General features: G+C 39.8%; 1 protein-coding gene across 6 annotated transcripts in view; it reads left to right on the top strand.

The window, feature by feature from the left end:
- Positions 1–293: 293 nt before the first annotated feature.
- Positions 294–17,191, top strand: part of ADAMTS20 (ADAM metallopeptidase with thrombospondin type 1 motif 20) — a 104,490-nt gene continuing 87,592 nt past the window's right edge. For all 6 annotated transcript variants that reach the window (XR_008574670.1, XR_008574671.1, XM_054809978.1 and 3 more), the window contains exons 1-3: positions 294–720; positions 1,084–1,430; positions 14,545–14,707. Coding sequence is in view for 4 of the 6 variants with exons in the window: in XM_054809978.1 (XP_054665953.1) it covers positions 630–720; positions 1,084–1,430; positions 14,545–14,707 (601 nt within the window). In the remaining 2 variants the exon portion in view is untranslated. The remainder of the gene's footprint in view (positions 721–1,083; positions 1,431–14,544; positions 14,708–17,191) is intronic.

Genomic DNA, 17,191 nt, shown 5'->3' with positions numbered 1-17,191 from the left:
AAAGTCTTCCCCCCCCCCCCCCCTTAAATGACACCTCTCCCGGGCTCTAACGCCAGCTGCACCAAGCACTGTGGGGAGAGGGGGCGGCAGGCGGCGGGATGGCGCTCAGGGACCCCCGGGACCCCCCTTTGCCCGCCCCGGGGGTGCTGAGGGCCCGGCCCGGGCGGGAGGCGCGCGAGGGGGAGGCGCCGCGCGGCGGCCGCGCGCGGGGGCTGCCCTCCGCCATTGGGCAGCTCCTGCCCCGGGGGCGGGCCGGGCCCCCGGGCCCGCTTTGAAGTGCGGGTGCGGGGATGGCCACCGCCTGAGGGCAGCTGGGCATCTCCTCGCCTCCCCGCCGGCGGCGGGGGCAAGGGAGGCGGAGGAAGGGCCGGGAAAGGCCGCCCTCGCTCACCCCGGCGGCGGAGAGCGAGCTGGGGGAGCACAGGCGAAGGGCTGGGAGGAGAGGGAGCGGGATCGCGGGGCGGCTTCCCGCGGGAGCGGGCGTGTGAGGGGAGCGCGGAGGCAGCGGGACAGCGAGGCGGGGCGCAGGGAGCATGGAGGAGCGGCGCGGTGCGGGGTCGGCCCAGGCGGCCGGCGGCTGCTGAGGCAGCCCCCGGGCCGCTGCGGGCACGCCCGTCGCGGAGCGAGCCATGCGGGTGGCGAGGTGGCTGGCGGGTCTGCTGTGCCCTCTCTCCCTGCTCGTCACCGAGTCGTGGGGAGTCCGCTTCCACCCGGGACAAGGTAAACAAGCGGCAACAAAGGCGGGGCTTCTCCGCAGGTCCTGGCCCTGCGGCAGGCGCCGTGCCCGGCGGAGCAGCCGCCGCTCCCCTGGCCGCGGGCGGGGAGGAGGGAGCGTTTCCTCACGAGTGGGGCAGCGGGGAGGCCGTTGGGGTCGCGGCCGTCGGGGCGCCCACCGGCTGCGGCGGTGGGGCCGGGGCGGTGGAGCGGGGTCTCGCCGGGCGTGCTGGAGGAGGGCCCCCGCCCCCATCCTGTCACCGGACCCCTGGCTAGCGCAAGGAGTGCCGTGCTAGGAGCCGCTTGGGTGCGAGCGAAGGTTGCTTCTGTGCTGTTCCGTCAGGCTGAGTCTCTTGCTTTCTGTTGCAGAGACCTTAGTGAAGCAGCTCTCCTCCTACGAAATCGTCACACCTGTCCGAGTGAATGAATTTGGAGAAGTTTTCCCGCACACGCATCACTTCAGCAGGAGGAAAAGGAGCTTGGAGGCACCGCTGGAGCCCACTGCTTTTCGAACACACTACCAGCTCAGTGCATACGGGCAGGTCTTCCAGCTCAACCTGAGCGCCGATGCAGGCTTTGTTGCTGCTCAGTACACTGTGGTGCATATAGGGGCCCCACAGAAGCAGTCCTTCCCTGATTTGCGCCACTGTTTCTACCGTGGGCATGTCAATGCACAGGAGACGCACATGGCTGTCTTCAGCATCTGTGGTGGCTTGGTAAGCATGTTGGTTACTTCCTCCTGTCTCCATTCATATTCTTCTCCTCCTTGAAAGAAATGTAGTGGGATGCCTTTGCTGCAGAGCTGAGCTGGAAATTCTCGGGCATCATTCCAAGTAGTTGGTCATGAAATGTCTTGGCATCGGCAGTTTGCAGTCATGATGATACTTCTTTGGCGGGATATACAAATGCTGCTTTCAAAGGATCTATTGCTGTGGCCTGTAATAGAATTGGTTGATGTAACTCCTGACACCAAGAGCATTATAATGGAGGAAAAAACATGCCTCAAACACAGTAAGCTATTGTTTTGATAAAATGATGCTGTTAGTTGGCATCAGTTATGTTTGCAGCTTTATAGATACTGTGTGGTTATGAGTGAGGAATAACGGTGCTTGAGGTGATGAGAAAAGAACTAGTGTTTGACATTTTTCTTCCTCTGCTTTCAGCAATGCCGTAGAGGTGTGTTATGTTCTAATTTGTGTGCAGCAGTGCTCTCTAATAACATTTCTGTTAAAAGTGGACAGGAAGCTTTGTACTAACTTCAGTGGGAGTGTATCTATAAAACACTTAAGAACTGTATTGAGCAAAAAAATCAAAACTCCATTGATATACATTCTTTACTTATCCCTTCATAGCATTCCTTATGTCTTGCAAAGTGATAATGAAGTATCACATGACAGTCTATCAAAACAGTTGTACTGTGTTGCTAAATCTTGTGTCTAGAAACAAGAAGATTGATACCTTGTGCTTTACCACATCACTGTTTATTGAATTGTGTGTATGTGTGACATGCACACTGTAAAAACATGATGTTGTAAATACTACTGTGAATTTAAGTTGATGTTGTTCCACATTTTTTTTTACAGTCACTCAGGAAAGTAAAGGTTCAAGACTTCTTTATTTTTGGGAAACAAAAAAATTCAGCTTTGTGTTCTAGTCTGTTTCTAGTAGCCTATAGAAAATATAATGGAGGTGGCTGTATACATGCAGGCAAGTGGAATGCGTATTAAGACGGTGATACCCATGATGGAGAAGACAATCAGAAACAAGTGATACTTGAGAGAGACACCTTTGTCTAGTGCTTGTTCTTGAGTATGTGGGTATATATATATCACTTTGTCTTCAGGATGAGGCTTGTAGGCTTGGGTTAGTCCTCAGAAATTACTGGAGAAGCAAGCATTCAAAAACAGTAATTCTATATTCATCAAAGTTTTGCGTATATATCTTGCTTTACAAATGGCTATCATTGGTTCTTGTCTGCATTTTACAAACCCCAATTAAAACCTATACTAAACCCCCTGATATGTTGCCCTTTTAACTCACAGAGAGAGTAGGAAAGATGAAGAATCACAAATACCTTTTTTCTCTCATGTTTTATGTTCTAGTAGATACTTGTACCATAGCATTGAGAATAGTGTCATCCTCTATATAGAATAAATATGATAAATTTTAAAACCTTCTCTTTTCAGAACTTTTGTTGCCTGTTTTGATTCTGTCCTTGCAAACAATCAATTTTCATTACTTGAAAGGACCACATGCACTGAAAATATTTTTTCTAAAAACCATGCACCTACTGAACTTAAAAGTTGTCTCAACTACCTATTATTTAGCAGTTCTCAAACTCTTCAGCACATGACCCGCTTCTCTGTAATAATTTGAATATCTCAGTTGTGTGTGTCTCTACTTTGCTGGTACATTGCAGTCTGCATCATCTTTACGTCCACTCAGAAATCCTTGAGTGCCTTTAAACTGAGCCTTTGTATCTTCTAAATGAGCCTTGTGAACTTTCACTGCAGCTTCCAGCTGGACTTAGGTCCTCTGTCATTGCCTGGCTGATAGAGCACCTAGTCTGAGCCACCAGCAAAGGCCTTGCTGTCCCAGTGTTCTCAGGATCTTCTCTCACTGCTCATTTCACCTTCTGCCCAGTCTGACACAACCTTCTGTTTCACCTTCTGCCCATAGCATACCCAACGTTGTGGCTGCTTTCCCCTCACAAATGAAGCTGGTGGGGTTTTCAGAAGAGGAGGCAGAGCCTGGCATCGGTACTGGTGCACTTTTTGTGGGACATGCCTGTAGTTCCCCAGGGCGGGATTGTGTGGGGATTAAGAGGTGGTTATAGCCAGCTGGTCGCATATATCTGCATAGAGTATCCTGCATCCTGACTCAGAGCCTTCAGCCTAATGTTCTTCCTCATCTTCACGCATCCAAAATAAGCGTTACATTCTTCATGTGACTGCCGGGGAGACAGCTTTTTTTGGAGTTGAGAAGAATGGATGTGAAAGGAGGGAGATAGATGTTGGGTGGAATCTTCCTGTGAGATCTTGTCTTCCCTGAATGCATTCCCCACTCCCAGATGGGGCTACCCTCAAAAGTTAGTAAAAAGATGGTTTTTTTCCCTCAAGGTTTTAAAAGTTTCATAGCTTTGTGCATTCAGTAAACACACCTGCAAAAATAAGCTAGTCAGTTATCACTTATTGAACAGTACCATGCTTCATGAATACATGCAGAGATTTAAGTGAGACTGCTGCTGAGGTAATACACTATTTATTGTGAATCAGTAGAAACTAGACTAGTGACACGGTAGCCCTGTATTTTGTTTAAGTAAAATCTCTTCTCTTTGTAGGATCCATTTTCTTCAATGCTGAACTTGAGCTTGGTGTATGGAAATTAAAATGGAATACTTTAAACTGTTAGGTATAATTTTATCTTCTAGCTTTGCATATATAAGGCAATTGCTGTAGACCAATGCTGTAAAAGCTAGGGAGGAAAAAAGGGCATGGACTTATCTGAGAAGGTATGGGAAATTTGACAATGGAATTTTAAAAATTGCTCTGAAGACGTGCCTGAGTGATCTGAAGTTAAACCAGGTACTTGAGTTCACATTATCCTTTAAGTATCTATCCTCAAGCTCTGCACTGCCTTCATTCACAGCTTCACTCCTTCCCAAGTTCCTTTTCTTTTTTGCATTCTCGAGTGCATTCTCCCCTTCAAGTTCTGATTTCCCTTTTCACCTTCAGTTAAGCCTTTTTCTGAGTGTGCCAAGAGTTTGTACAACCCAGAGTACCCATGGAGCATTGCTTAATGGCTCCTGACACCCTGTATGCAGTCCTGTTGTGTTACACTTCAGAGCATGCCCTGGGTTCAGGGATGCAAATGGTAAAGGGAGGTTAGAAGGTCAGCAGGGAGCCTGTAGTAATTGCAAGGAGGGAGTGTGTAATTAGGAAAGTTTGGGATGCCATCAAAGGCAGAAGGTCATCTGGAGTGATGGCCTGGGTGCCTAGTTGAATACCTGATCATACAGACATATTTTTTGCATCTTTAGGGTAACTTTTGAAATTTCACACTTTATTTCAATTTATTTTCTTAGATAATGTATTTAGGTTTTTTTACTTTTACTGCATTGGTCAATTATAGCTTCCTCAAACATGGGGAAACAAGATCTGCTGAGGATGTTCCTGGATGCATGTAGACTAAAGAGACCTCTCAAACATTATCCAGACAGCAAAATCAAAGCAGTAAAAAACCCCAACAAAACCCAAACAAACAACAACCCAAAATAATAAAAAAACCCAACCCCCTAAAAAATCATTTAACTTTGAAGAACATGTGGCTTGCAAGTTTATTGACAAACGCTTTATTCAGTGGTATTTGCTTATACCTTAAAATGGGGGAGCTATCACCATTTATAACTAGAATGAGCCTTCAATTCCTAGCAGGCCCCAGTCTGAAGAAAGGAGCTTTATTTTTATTTGTTTTAATCCTGAATGAATGCTATAAAAATAGTTTTAGTCCTTTGAGAAGCCTTGTATTCTTTCATGGAGGTCAGGAATGGGTTGACTGATGTTGAGGATAGTTAAAATCAAGTTTTTGTGAGCCAGGAGAATGCCTAAGTGCCAAAGGTATTTTATGTGACTACTGTGAGAGAGAGAGAAAGGTAAGAGAGGAGGAAACATACATCTTCTTGGGTGTACAGTCTCTGGCATAGAGAGCAATTTCACATGCTCCTTGACTAGCAAAAGTTAGGAGTAGGAAAGTACACATGAATCTCTTGCATGGATTTGCTAGCTATCAGCTTTCTGCAGTCCAGGAAGGCAGGACTGCTTTCTTCTAATGTAGCTTCTGGAGCGTAACAAGGTCTGTGTGACAAGTTCCTTCCTTGGGAACTCAAGGAAGCCCTTTGGTAACTAATGCTCCTTTACTGTACATCAAGCTTAATTTTGTCTGGAGAATGGCAGGAATATGAACCTAAATGTGGATCTTCAGAATTTCCTCAGTACAAGAGGTTGTGTTTATTTTTTTACTAATATGGGTCAGCAGATCATGTTTCTGAGAGATTTTGAAAACAATTCTGTCTGCTACTATGGATGAGTGCAGTGGTTCCTTTTCAGGGAAAGTAGGCAGTCCTGGAAGTTATTTTAATGAAATGTAGTTTTTAATTGTTCGGTTTAAAACAAACCCCTAAAAACTTACTAGAAGCTAGTCCTAGCATAGCCAGCATCTAGGTTTTGTGGAGATCTAGTGCAGGTAACAGAGTCCAGATATTTGCTCCCCAGTTTTATGCTGCTTACTACTACTAACTTCAATGAAATAAGCTACATTGGTTTTCCAAAGGAAGTTTTAACACTTGTAACTGGAAGATATGCTTACCTTGATGTAACTTAATGCTTTAACTTACAGGCTGTCACTTCAAAAAAGTTACCTTCTACATCTGAACATCGGATTAGCTTTCAGCACTGAGGTCATGTTTATAAACCTGAATGAGCATCCATAAGTTACATACTAGTTTTTATAGATTTTTATCTTAATGTAGAGATTCCATCATAAGATAGGAAAAATCATACTAAAATGTCAACTCAAGACTATCAATTTTTTTTTGGGCAAACTATGTCTTATTGCTGCTGACTAGCTGATGTCATCACTTCCCCTTAATCGTTCTGGTTTCACTTGTCACATAGGTATAAACAGTGAGACTCTAGTCCTACAACAGTCAAAAATTTCAGTGCTTCCATTATTAACCTGTGCATTTGTTCTCTCTCTCACCAGCACAAAATAGTTTCCAGTACAAGGACTGACTTTGCAAGTTGAAAATAAAATGGGGTTTTTTTGGGTTTTGGGTTTTTTTCTGTTTTTTTTTTTTTTTTTTTTTTTTTAGCTAAACAGAACAAAAGAAAGGGTCAGGAAGTAGACCAAACTCTACCTCCTCTACATTGAAAAGATCTAGATGAAGATTTTTATACTTGATTACTTAATTTGAATTTTTCATTTGATTCTTCTGCTTTCTTTTGCTGGCTATTTCTCCTTTTTGCTACTTTCTTCTCTGATTATTTATTCTTTTGCTCTTGACTTAATTTTATTTACAATTTTTATCTTGTTTACTTTGGTTTGTTTTCCTATTAACTTTTCCCTAATATGTATTCTCAGAAGCAGGACCAATTTTTAAATATTTCCTCTTCTGTAACACTTGATCTAGCATTTTTTGACAACAGTCTATTTTAATGACTGCAGTTGCCTGAAGTCTTTCCAGTCTTGCTCTGCTGGTCACAAGATGAATGGTATATTTCTTACTATTGCAATCTCATCTCTCTCTAGCTTTGTAGGCACTATATGTCTTTTTGACCCACAACTGAGAGTGGACCATAACACTTGAATTTACTTGACTATGATCCTATAACCCAGAGTCAGTTTCTACCTGCCTGCCTTGGCAAAATCACTATTGATCACGCACTTTGTTATAAAATAGTAAGACAGTTTAGGTCCCCTGTGCAGCTCTTACAAAAAACTGAAACATCCCCAGTATGTTATCCCCAAGCTTTTTACATCTCTGCTTGTCCTGAAAATATCTCCACAGATGCTGTGCTTTTACACTTGGACCAGCACAGATCAGCAAATACAGGTGGTAATTGCAATTGTAAACTGAGAAAATACACGGGGCTGTGAATTGTGCAGCTGAGGTCTGTCACAGAAAATGCCTGTCAGAAGCAGTAGGATCTGAGTATGTATCTACCTTTTCGCTATCAATTCTGCATGAATTGTCCTTTATGTAGACATGTCCCAGTCTGTTTAACCTTTTATGTCGGGGTGCTCACCCATCGCTGGCCTGCCTTTTGCCCACATCCTGCGTCTGGTACCCTTCTCTCCTGGTAGCTGTTTTTAGCACATTCTCTTTGCCAGAATAATTGTTCTGATGGCTGCAAAGCAGTGGGCAGCTACAGGAGGTTGGATTTACTTACACACACATACGTGTGTGTGTGTATATATACATGCACATGTTGGTTAAATTTCCAGGAAGTACACAGAAGGTACTGTACATGAATGTAAGTGATAGCGATGCCAGGGGAGGGGACACAACATATGGCCCCTTTGCTGTCACTAGGTGAGTTAAATTACTGAAATGGTGTGCAAAATGGCTTTTTTAATTTTTTTTTTCTGGTGTTAATTTAATGCTTCCAGCCCCAGTTAGCAGTCAACAGGTATCATGGATCTTGGGAAACTTTGTACTCTTGGGGAATAAATAGGCTTCCCATAAGGTAATATATTTGCAGTAGTCTCGGTTGTCGTTCTGTTTCAGCCGTACTCTCATCTAGAAAATGGCAAGATTATATGGTAGCAAAGTCAGACACTGAGAACAGGTCATACCTTCTGGATGTACACATATTGACAAAAGTACTCAAGGTAACTTACTGTGTGATTTACTAAAATGGGTGAAAATCTAGCCATACCTTGCATGTACTTGAGTGATAACTGCCTGATAGTGTATATGAGGTTGAAAAGACTTTTTGGAGCTATTCATCTCCCAGTAAGAGAAAAAGGTGGTTCTGCATGTACTTAAAAACATCAAAGCTAGGAAGTTCTCTTTAAACACAGATAAGTTGCAAATGTACGTTTGCTTGACATTTACGGAGACAGACAAAATTATATGATGGAGTTTCCTCCTATATTAAGCATATAGATCCCCTAGGTCTGTGTTCTGTGGGAATACTTAGCTTGATGATTATTATGTGTTAAAAACAAAACCCCTAAAAAACCAAAAAGCAAAGCCACCCCACCCCCCAAAAAAATAATCCCACAACCCCCCCCCAAAAAAAACCCAACCAAAAAACCCCCTTCATGTATATATATATTTCGTTTTAACAGTTATTGCAGAATAGCTGCTTTTCCATAATGAAATATCCCTGTATATATTTATGACAAAGGCTGTTAGTCGTAATTTTTAATTGACCTGTCTAGCTTGTTCACTGTGAATTGTATATAAAAGTAAAAATAAATAAATCACCCCTTTCTCCTTTCCACTCAAATGAATCTTGTTAAGTGCCATGATCTCTGCTCTTTTCAGCTGTCTTTGTTATTGTAACATTCTCTCAAGTTCTCTGCTATTTAGCTAGTCTGTTGTTACAAATGGTATTTGGAAAATCCTGGAATACCATTTTTACCAGGCTTCAGCCAGACTTTCTTGCCTAGGATAGCCTTACAAAGTGATGTTCAGGGTACCTAGAGCCAGGATTTACATTTCCCGCAAGAATATTCTTTTCCCTGTGTGTTATGCAAAATGGAGATACCGTGGGGTTTTTTGTGTGTATGTGTTCCTGAGTGAAAGTAACTTGGCAGTAAGGACGTTGGATCCAGTGCTGTGGTTAGCATGGTTAGATCAGGTGTGATCTAAACATACAAATAGGTTAGATCCCTTTAGGAGTTTACATGTAATTTAAATTCCAATCTGGGATTATGTAACTTTATTTAACCAGTGATTAGGTGCCTTTCCAGACCAGGACACTTCTGAGCGTAGGTGGGTGCCTCATCAGTTCTGTTCAAGGTGTGACTAAGTGTGCTAAAGGTGTGATTCCTATCTGCTCATGAAATCTTTAACATCACAGAATTTGTAAGGAGATGTAGTTAGATCATAGTTAAACTTACAATGAAAGATTTCCCCCCCCATAATAAGCTTTTAGCATTTTATTCTGTTTCTCTCCAAGAACTTCAAATATAACATTGCTTTCAGTCACTTCTAAAAAGGCATTCCACCAGAAAACACTTACTCATTGCTAAGTATTTCTTCCCTGTTGCTTAGCTGGTGTTTATTTATTATTTTATTACTATTTTCTTATTTCTATTATATTTGATCTAGTTTTAATTAATACACTAACTTGCAACCACTACCTCTTGTGTTTCTAGCTGAATTATCTTCTAGAAGAAATATTTTTCCAGATGTTGGCAGTGTACTGTGATCAGATAACCTCTAATACTTTTTTCTTCAGTGAACTAATTAAGCTTTACTTAAGTCTTTCATTAGAAAACATTGTAACAGTGGAGCAGGAAGAAAAGGGTGAAGGGCTTCTCACATGATTCAGAAGAGTTTTGAATTAATACACGGGGGAGGGAGGGGAGAAGGGAACAAAATAGTACACAAGGAAGGGATTTCGTAGTTTACTTTGACCATGAAAGTACTCTTGCTGTAAACTACCTGCCCGTTTTTGAGCTTGAGTTAAGAAGCCATACCATGAGGGCATGAAAAATACTTGAGTACAGGAGTGGAGCTTACCTGGGAGGGAGTCTGCCAGTTAGAGTCATGTTTTCCAGAACTTCAGTTGTTCTTTCAGCATTTTTCTGAAACCTTTCCAATTTTGCTGTTGGACATATTAAGATTAATTCCACGTTTCTGAAACCTGCTATATATCCCTTATGTTTTCCATGTGTTCTATGAAGTTGCCATTACACAAGGATGTAATTTGTATATGGGCATGGTACATACTTTAACCATAAATTCTGCAATATTTATTTCTACTACTTTTGCAATAGAGCAAATGCATTGATTAGGACTATGCAGTTTTAAGCCACTTTAAACCACTAAGACATACCATATATTGTGAGTAGCTATGTTGATCCATTGAACCTTGATTTAATATAAAGTGTCTAACTCTTCCAGAGTATTTTAAATCCAAGAAATAAATTAACTTTCTCATGTGGGTTTTCTCATAAATTTCCTCAAGACTATGCATATGTATAGTCCTGGGTAGCACTCCCTCTTTGGACCACTTATTTATGATGTGCAAGAGACTGTTTTCAATTTTGTACTCCACTTCCACTGAAGAGATCTTTTAAATGTACTTTTACCTCTTTATCTGAGAACAGAAATAGAATGTTTCAGGCAGATTTCTTGTTATATGACTTCAGAGGCATCTGTAGATTATAAGTAAATCCAGTTCATTTCTGATTTCATTTCCTGCAAATGCTTGGGCTCCTGTTTCAGCAACCTGCCTCTGTACATCTAAGTGACTTTGGTTTATTTGGTTTTACCAAAAGTATTTTTCATTTGGATCTCAGACCTTTTCTGTGAGTGCCTAACTCACGTCAGTAGCTCCGTTTGTATCAGTGGAGTCTGTCACCAGATTAAGTATTGCTTTCATGAATGAAGGACTATGAAACAGACAGTGTAACTGCTGACTGAATTTTTGTAGACCTATGTGTTAAGAGAATGAGGAGATAACCATGTATAGCTAATGAAAATCCAGTTTTAGTCTTCATAGAGAATTTAAAGGATTGTAATTGGCTTCAAGCTCAATGTCCTCTTGGGTTTTAAATGACAAATAACATATACCCTTCTTAAGAGTGAACACTGTTTTCATCTCTTTGCCTTGTTTTTTCTTGCATACGATATGAGTTCTTCCCAACTTGAGTAAAGGAGGTGCAAAAAAATTTATTGTAGCCTGCTGGTGGGAGGTGTTCCTAACTAGTCAGTGGTAGTAATTACTTGTTTATCTATACATTGTTGAACAGGAGAGAATTCATTGAGGAAGGAATGGAAGTTTGTTGTTGTTACAGACTTTTTGATCACTTTTTCTTCCATATCTAAACAGACAGTTGATTCTGGGATACTGTGCAAGAATCAGTGGGCTGGAGAGAGAGAGAGAAGGAGCCTAGCTCCGTATTTCTAAAATAGTTAGCCCTAGTATCTTAAAAAGTGGAATCTCCAGTTTTAAGGCCACTATTGTGCTGCCTTGTATTAATCTTTTGACCTAAAACAAAAAGCTAAGAATAATTATAAGGTCATGAAACATAATATAGGATTATTCCCCTCCAGCTGTCTGTCTTAACTTTTTGGGCTATAAGTTTATGGTATATTATGTATTTTCTTTGGTACAATGAAGGAGATTTCATTCTTTAGCTTTCTAGGCAATTTCTCTAATCATTTACTGTGAAGATGAGCATGGTTACTGCTGAGTACCTCTTGAGAGGGAGAATTGCCTGCTTTTTTTTCCCCCTCTCTAGATGACTTCAGTGTGCCTTTTTTCAGCACAGGATTCTGGGTTTCAGTTGAGATACATGTGTCAGTTGAGATAGATACTTAGAGTAATAAAAGTTGAGCCACAGATGTTGCCAGGCATTTTACATTGTGTATTCATTGTTAGGCTCAGCTTGATGTGCAGGCTTTGCAGCACCATCTGAGTTGCTTGATGGTCTGGTTTTACACTAAACTCTTGCTGATATAAATTTGCTTTTTTGCCAGGAAAAATGATTCTCCTTTCCAGGTGACCCTTGCTATTTCAGTTGCAAAATAGCTTTAAAATATCTTTCTTTGGTAGGAGGCTTAGATTTTTAACTGCACAGAGGAGTTGGTATCCAGAGCGCGTGATTTCTATTGCTAGTGTGTAAACAGAGGAGTGTGGTAGTGCATATCTAGAGGATGGGCAAGGCAAGAATACTTCTTTCAGAGTATCAGCAATCCTAGAGTAACTCAGATCAGTCATGATGCCTCATGTTGACTCTTACCAATCCACTGGATAGGATAATGGTGCATAAATGTGGTTTTGAATTCCTAGACAACGTTTTCCCTTTGGTAGCACTTGGCTGTCTAAGCATGGGGTTAGGAGTCTGAGTGAATTTTCAAAGTGATCAAACTCACTCAAAACATATGTCTTAGTGATTTTTTTTTTACCTTTTTTTGAGTGTGAAATGGTAGGAAAATACAGCCTTGTTCTTGCAATTCATCTTTTCCAATGGAAGTCTGATATTCTGGAAGCTGAATTTAGTTTAAAATGTAGCACAAACTCTTTCCTTATTAGTTCTGTGCTACTATTCTCATAATCGGTATGTTTGTTGTAGCTGAAACCATTTCTTTGTAAAATCTGAAAGCTTGTTAGTTGGAAAAGCCATTAAAGAAACAAATACAGAATATCTGCTGTAGCTATTAGGAGTAGTAGGAGGGAAGTAAAATGTATGCGTGGAATAAAGCAGTAGCGGTAAAGTTTTCGGTTAAATCTAAAATATTTGAAATTTCTCTTACCATAAGCCCTATTTCTAGATATGTCAGGAGAAAAGAATCAATTAGCATGTTAGTATTCACAAATAGCATGGGGTCAAATTTATCATGTTTTGGTAATTGGGACTCTAATAATTTATATTAAAAAAATCAACATGAATCTTAGCTTCAGTTCTTGCTGCTTTGTCCCTGAGTGACAGGCTCTTCTTGTCTGTCCCTGTCACTTTGCCCAGAAGGTTGCACCTACTTAGGACTAACTGACAAGCTATGGCTATCTGTTTTCATGAGGCCCTTCCCAGGGAGGCACATAGCGTACTTGGTACGCTCGGTCTGCCGTCCTCTACAAACCACATGCCCTGGAAACGCTGGATGTGAGAAGGCTAAACTGAACATATAAAGGATTCAGCATGAAGACTACTTGCAAAGAATTTAAATGAAACTGAGAGGAAAAAGTGTTTCTGCGAGTTAGATTAAACACTCTTGAACATAGTATTTAGCTGGGTCTTTTTTCATTCTGCAGCAGAGGTGATGCAGAGGATTCAGTCGTAATGGGTTTACAATAACTGTAATTTTGATGATACATACGCCATGTATCAGGCAATATTACAGATAGTGTGACATGCCTGAAGCCTAGCAGATTTTTAAATACAGAAAACTGATAACTGCTCGAAGGATCCCAAATCCAAGGGGATATATAGTTCCAGTACAATGCCCTGCACACTAAGGTAGTCTGCAGCAGATTTTTAAAAGATTATTTGAAATAAAACTATTCTCACTTTTCTCGTGTATCTTGCTCTGCCACTCTCTCTGTAACTCTGAGTTTCAAGGCTGACATGAACACTTAATCTCTTAAACCATGTTATGTAGATTATCACTGTTCTCTTATTGGTCATGCCTCACTAATATGGGAAAACAGCTAACAGGATGCAGTGCACCTGCTCCCTCTAGGTGCTTAATTGGCTGAAGTGAGGCAGTTGCCAAAAAGTCTGAAAATAATTTGATGAAATTCTTACATGGTTTTTCCTCCTCATAGTCTCCTGAAAGAAGGTACTTAAGCCATAGGAAACTATGAATTTGGTTAGAAGTGCAGAGAGAAAGAAGAGTTTCTGTTTTAGGATTTCATAATTGAATGGATTATGGGGCAGGGGGTGGAGGAAAGGAGCTTAATGTTTGTTCCTTTTCTTTGTATCTGTGCCAGTGCTTTTGTTAGTAATCAAGTTCCTTTGGTTCCCATTACATAGTTACCCATGTGTGCCTGCTATAGATCGGGGAGGGGGAGGGGGCAAGAAATCGAGGAGAAGAATGCATTAATGAAACTGTCAACTTTGAATTCCTGGAACTCATTTCAAAGTCTTTAAAAAGAATATCAGGTTAACACTGTTTCTAATCTATGGGAAAAATGCAATTTTAGAAGAAAAATATTATATAAATTATGTGAAGGACAGAAGGCAGCAAATGAGTCTAGAATTTGGACAGCATTCAAATCCTGAATTTCTTGATGGCCTCTGCTCCCCTGTGCACAGTTCCCAGCTGGTCCTGCTTGGTTGCACCTAGATTCCCTTTATTTTTGTGATCTCCTTTGATTCATTAACTCTGTATAGTGATTACCTATAATACATTGTTAATACACAAAGTAGTCTGTTATGAGGTATTCTGGTGAGACCAGTCTCTGAAAGCAAACTTCTCTTTGCCTTACCTTGAAGCTTCCATCTCCAGCTTTCACTGAAGTTTCTTCTGTCTCATGTGCAAATTTACTTCCATTAATTTCAAAATAGTATCATACATAGTTTATTTCAATGAATTTTTTTTATATCAGTATTTTTAGTGGAAAGTAAATCAATTACTTTTCTTACTTTCAGATGGGCACCTTTAAGGCACATGATGGTGAATATTTTTTAGAACCTCTGATGAAAGCGGATGGAGGTGAACATGAAGATGAGCATAACAAACCACATCTTATATACAGGCATGAAGAACTTAAAAAAAAGTATCAGAAATCCCATAAGCCCTGTGAAGTTTCAGGTATAGTCATCCTTCAAATTTCAATGTGACTTTTTCAAATGTCAGATGTTTAAAAAAAAAAAAAAGCAAGTTTTAAATTTTGTACATAATATTTATCTCCAGATTGTTCCATTAGAACCTACACATTCCTTTCATGTAGGCGTAGCAACCATTTCTTTTTTCTGCCAGTGGCTAATTCAAATGTAGGACAAAATGTGCATGTAAAAAAAAAAAAATCATGATATTGCAAGAATTTTGTTGTGGGTTTACTTTTACACCTATATTGTTCCAGATGTAAATATTTAAAGAGTAGATCCACAGGAGTAGTTGTTTCTTATATTCACAGAAGATAATGAATTTATTGCAAGTCTAACAGATAGTACAGGACATTGGTCGTCTTTAATAATGGAAGTATGTAGTATTACCCATTAAAGTAGATTTTTCTCTGTATGAGTATTTTAATAATTTATTCATACTACATATTCATAATATTTAGTTTTATTTAAAATAAAGGACAGTGGAGTAATTTACAAGCATACTATTAGGATATGTGACAAGTGACTAGTTGTACTTTCATAGCTTCACAGGATATAGGTTAATCATTAAGCAAAGTAACGTAAGAGTGAGAATGTATGCAGTGAAAGTGACTATGAAAGACAAAAAAAGCTTTATTAATACCATGGAGCAGTGAGTAGAAAGCCTGTGCTTTAATGTTTTTAGTGGGGCAGAAAACTTTCAGTAGTTGTTTTTTATAGTTATGTATGCATCTTCATAGTTGGAAAATAGTATGATGCAAGAAAGGCACCTGCAGCTACCATCAAAGTACTAAAACTAGACAAAAGAGTGGGATTAGAAAGGATTTATTGGAAATTTTAGGTGTCCATAGACTCATTCTAAACACTGAGATACCATTTGCTTTGGGATATAATGATGTAGTAGCCTTTGAAGATCCTGCGTGAGCAATGCATTCTTAACCTTTACTATTATACTAGTGCCATTTAAAAATATTTTTCATTTTGTTGGAAACAAAATTTTTTTTTAAGTCTAGTGACATAAATGCTTTTTTTTTGCTCATGATATAAGCATACGAGGTTCACTTATGTGGCTTCTAAGAAAACACAACTGGGTGGAGATTCACAATAGGAGAAAGCAGCTTATATTTGGTTCAGCTTGGCATTTAGAAACATCCTGTCTAATTAAAATTCTACACCTTTCATGAGACTGAAATCTGCATTTATGCATTTTGAATGTACTTGCACTTCGGGAATGTTTAAGCAAGGCTGAGTGCATAAATGTGAGTATCTAAAGAAAAGGAAAATAATAAAATTTCAACTTCACTTTCTTAAGGAATATCTGTCCAGATGTTTGAAAATATAAATTACAAAAATAATGGTGTAGCTTGGGTGGCTAGTGTTTTTAATTTTAGAAAACTCTTAAAGCATAATTTATACTCAGAAACAATATGTTGAGAATTCTGTTCCTCTGTAGATACGAAGACCAGAAAGCAACCATTATGATCGTCTTACCTTTCACTAGAATTCGGTGAATGCATTTCTTTTCTTTAGCTCTAATTTAGGAAGCCAATGCTATCTATTCATTGATTGTCACTGCAGAACAAGGAGTTAGTACTTTGTTTGAAAATAAAGCAAGTTTCGTTATTCCCAATTTTTTTTTATTGTTGTTAATGATGAATAATATGCATTGAACCAAAGTAGAGGTCTTTCTGTTTGTGTGGCTTGTTTTTTTTCTATGTTGGTATCAGAATTCTATTAATATAAGCAACCTAGTGTGAGAAGAAGTCTCCAAGCATTCAGAATATCGTCATTTTCCCCCTTTTCATTTATTTGAGCAACTACAAAAGGCTGAGTCAGGGATTACTGTCATTTTTGGGGGAGCAAAGTTGCAGAAATGTTCATGGAGAAAAACTTCATATTGTTAAATTTCTGTCCTTCTGAAGAAGAGATTTGTCTCCTTTAATGCTAGTCTTGCCTGGTTATTCACATCGTCCCTGAACCTTGACAGAAGATGGGGAGAGGCATAGCATTCTGTACATCATTTTAGTTAGAAGTAATTATCATGGTCCAATTTCAAAAAGTGTCTAACTAATTTTTTCCTCACTTTGTACTGGTTTCTTCTAAACTAAATTGCTAACGAAAAAGGTACAAGCCTTCCTCAAATCAGGATAGGACATCTGCTGAATTTTCTCTATACATGTTTCCTTAATACAGAGAAGCTCATCTGAGTTTATCGTAATGTGGTTTTGATAAATATGATAGCTATTACTCATGCACTTGTTGATTTCTGATGTTTATAAACAAAATTAATTTGATTTGTTCTGGTACTGAATTCATCTTGGCTGGTCCATAAATTTAATTTGTCCTAAACTCCCACTTTAAATACAGATGCTGTTTCCCATTTAGCCAGTACTCTGAAATATCAGATGCTTTCTGTGCTCTAGTAAAGATAATGTGCATATGAGATTGCTTCAGCCAGTTCTCTTCAGTG

The sequence above is a fragment of the Grus americana genome, chromosome 1, assembly GCF_028858705.1.
Source record: "Grus americana isolate bGruAme1 chromosome 1, bGruAme1.mat, whole genome shotgun sequence".
In the NCBI taxonomy this organism is placed as follows: Eukaryota; Metazoa; Chordata; class Aves; order Gruiformes; family Gruidae; genus Grus; species Grus americana.
This window is presented reverse-complemented; position numbering and strand designations above follow the sequence as displayed.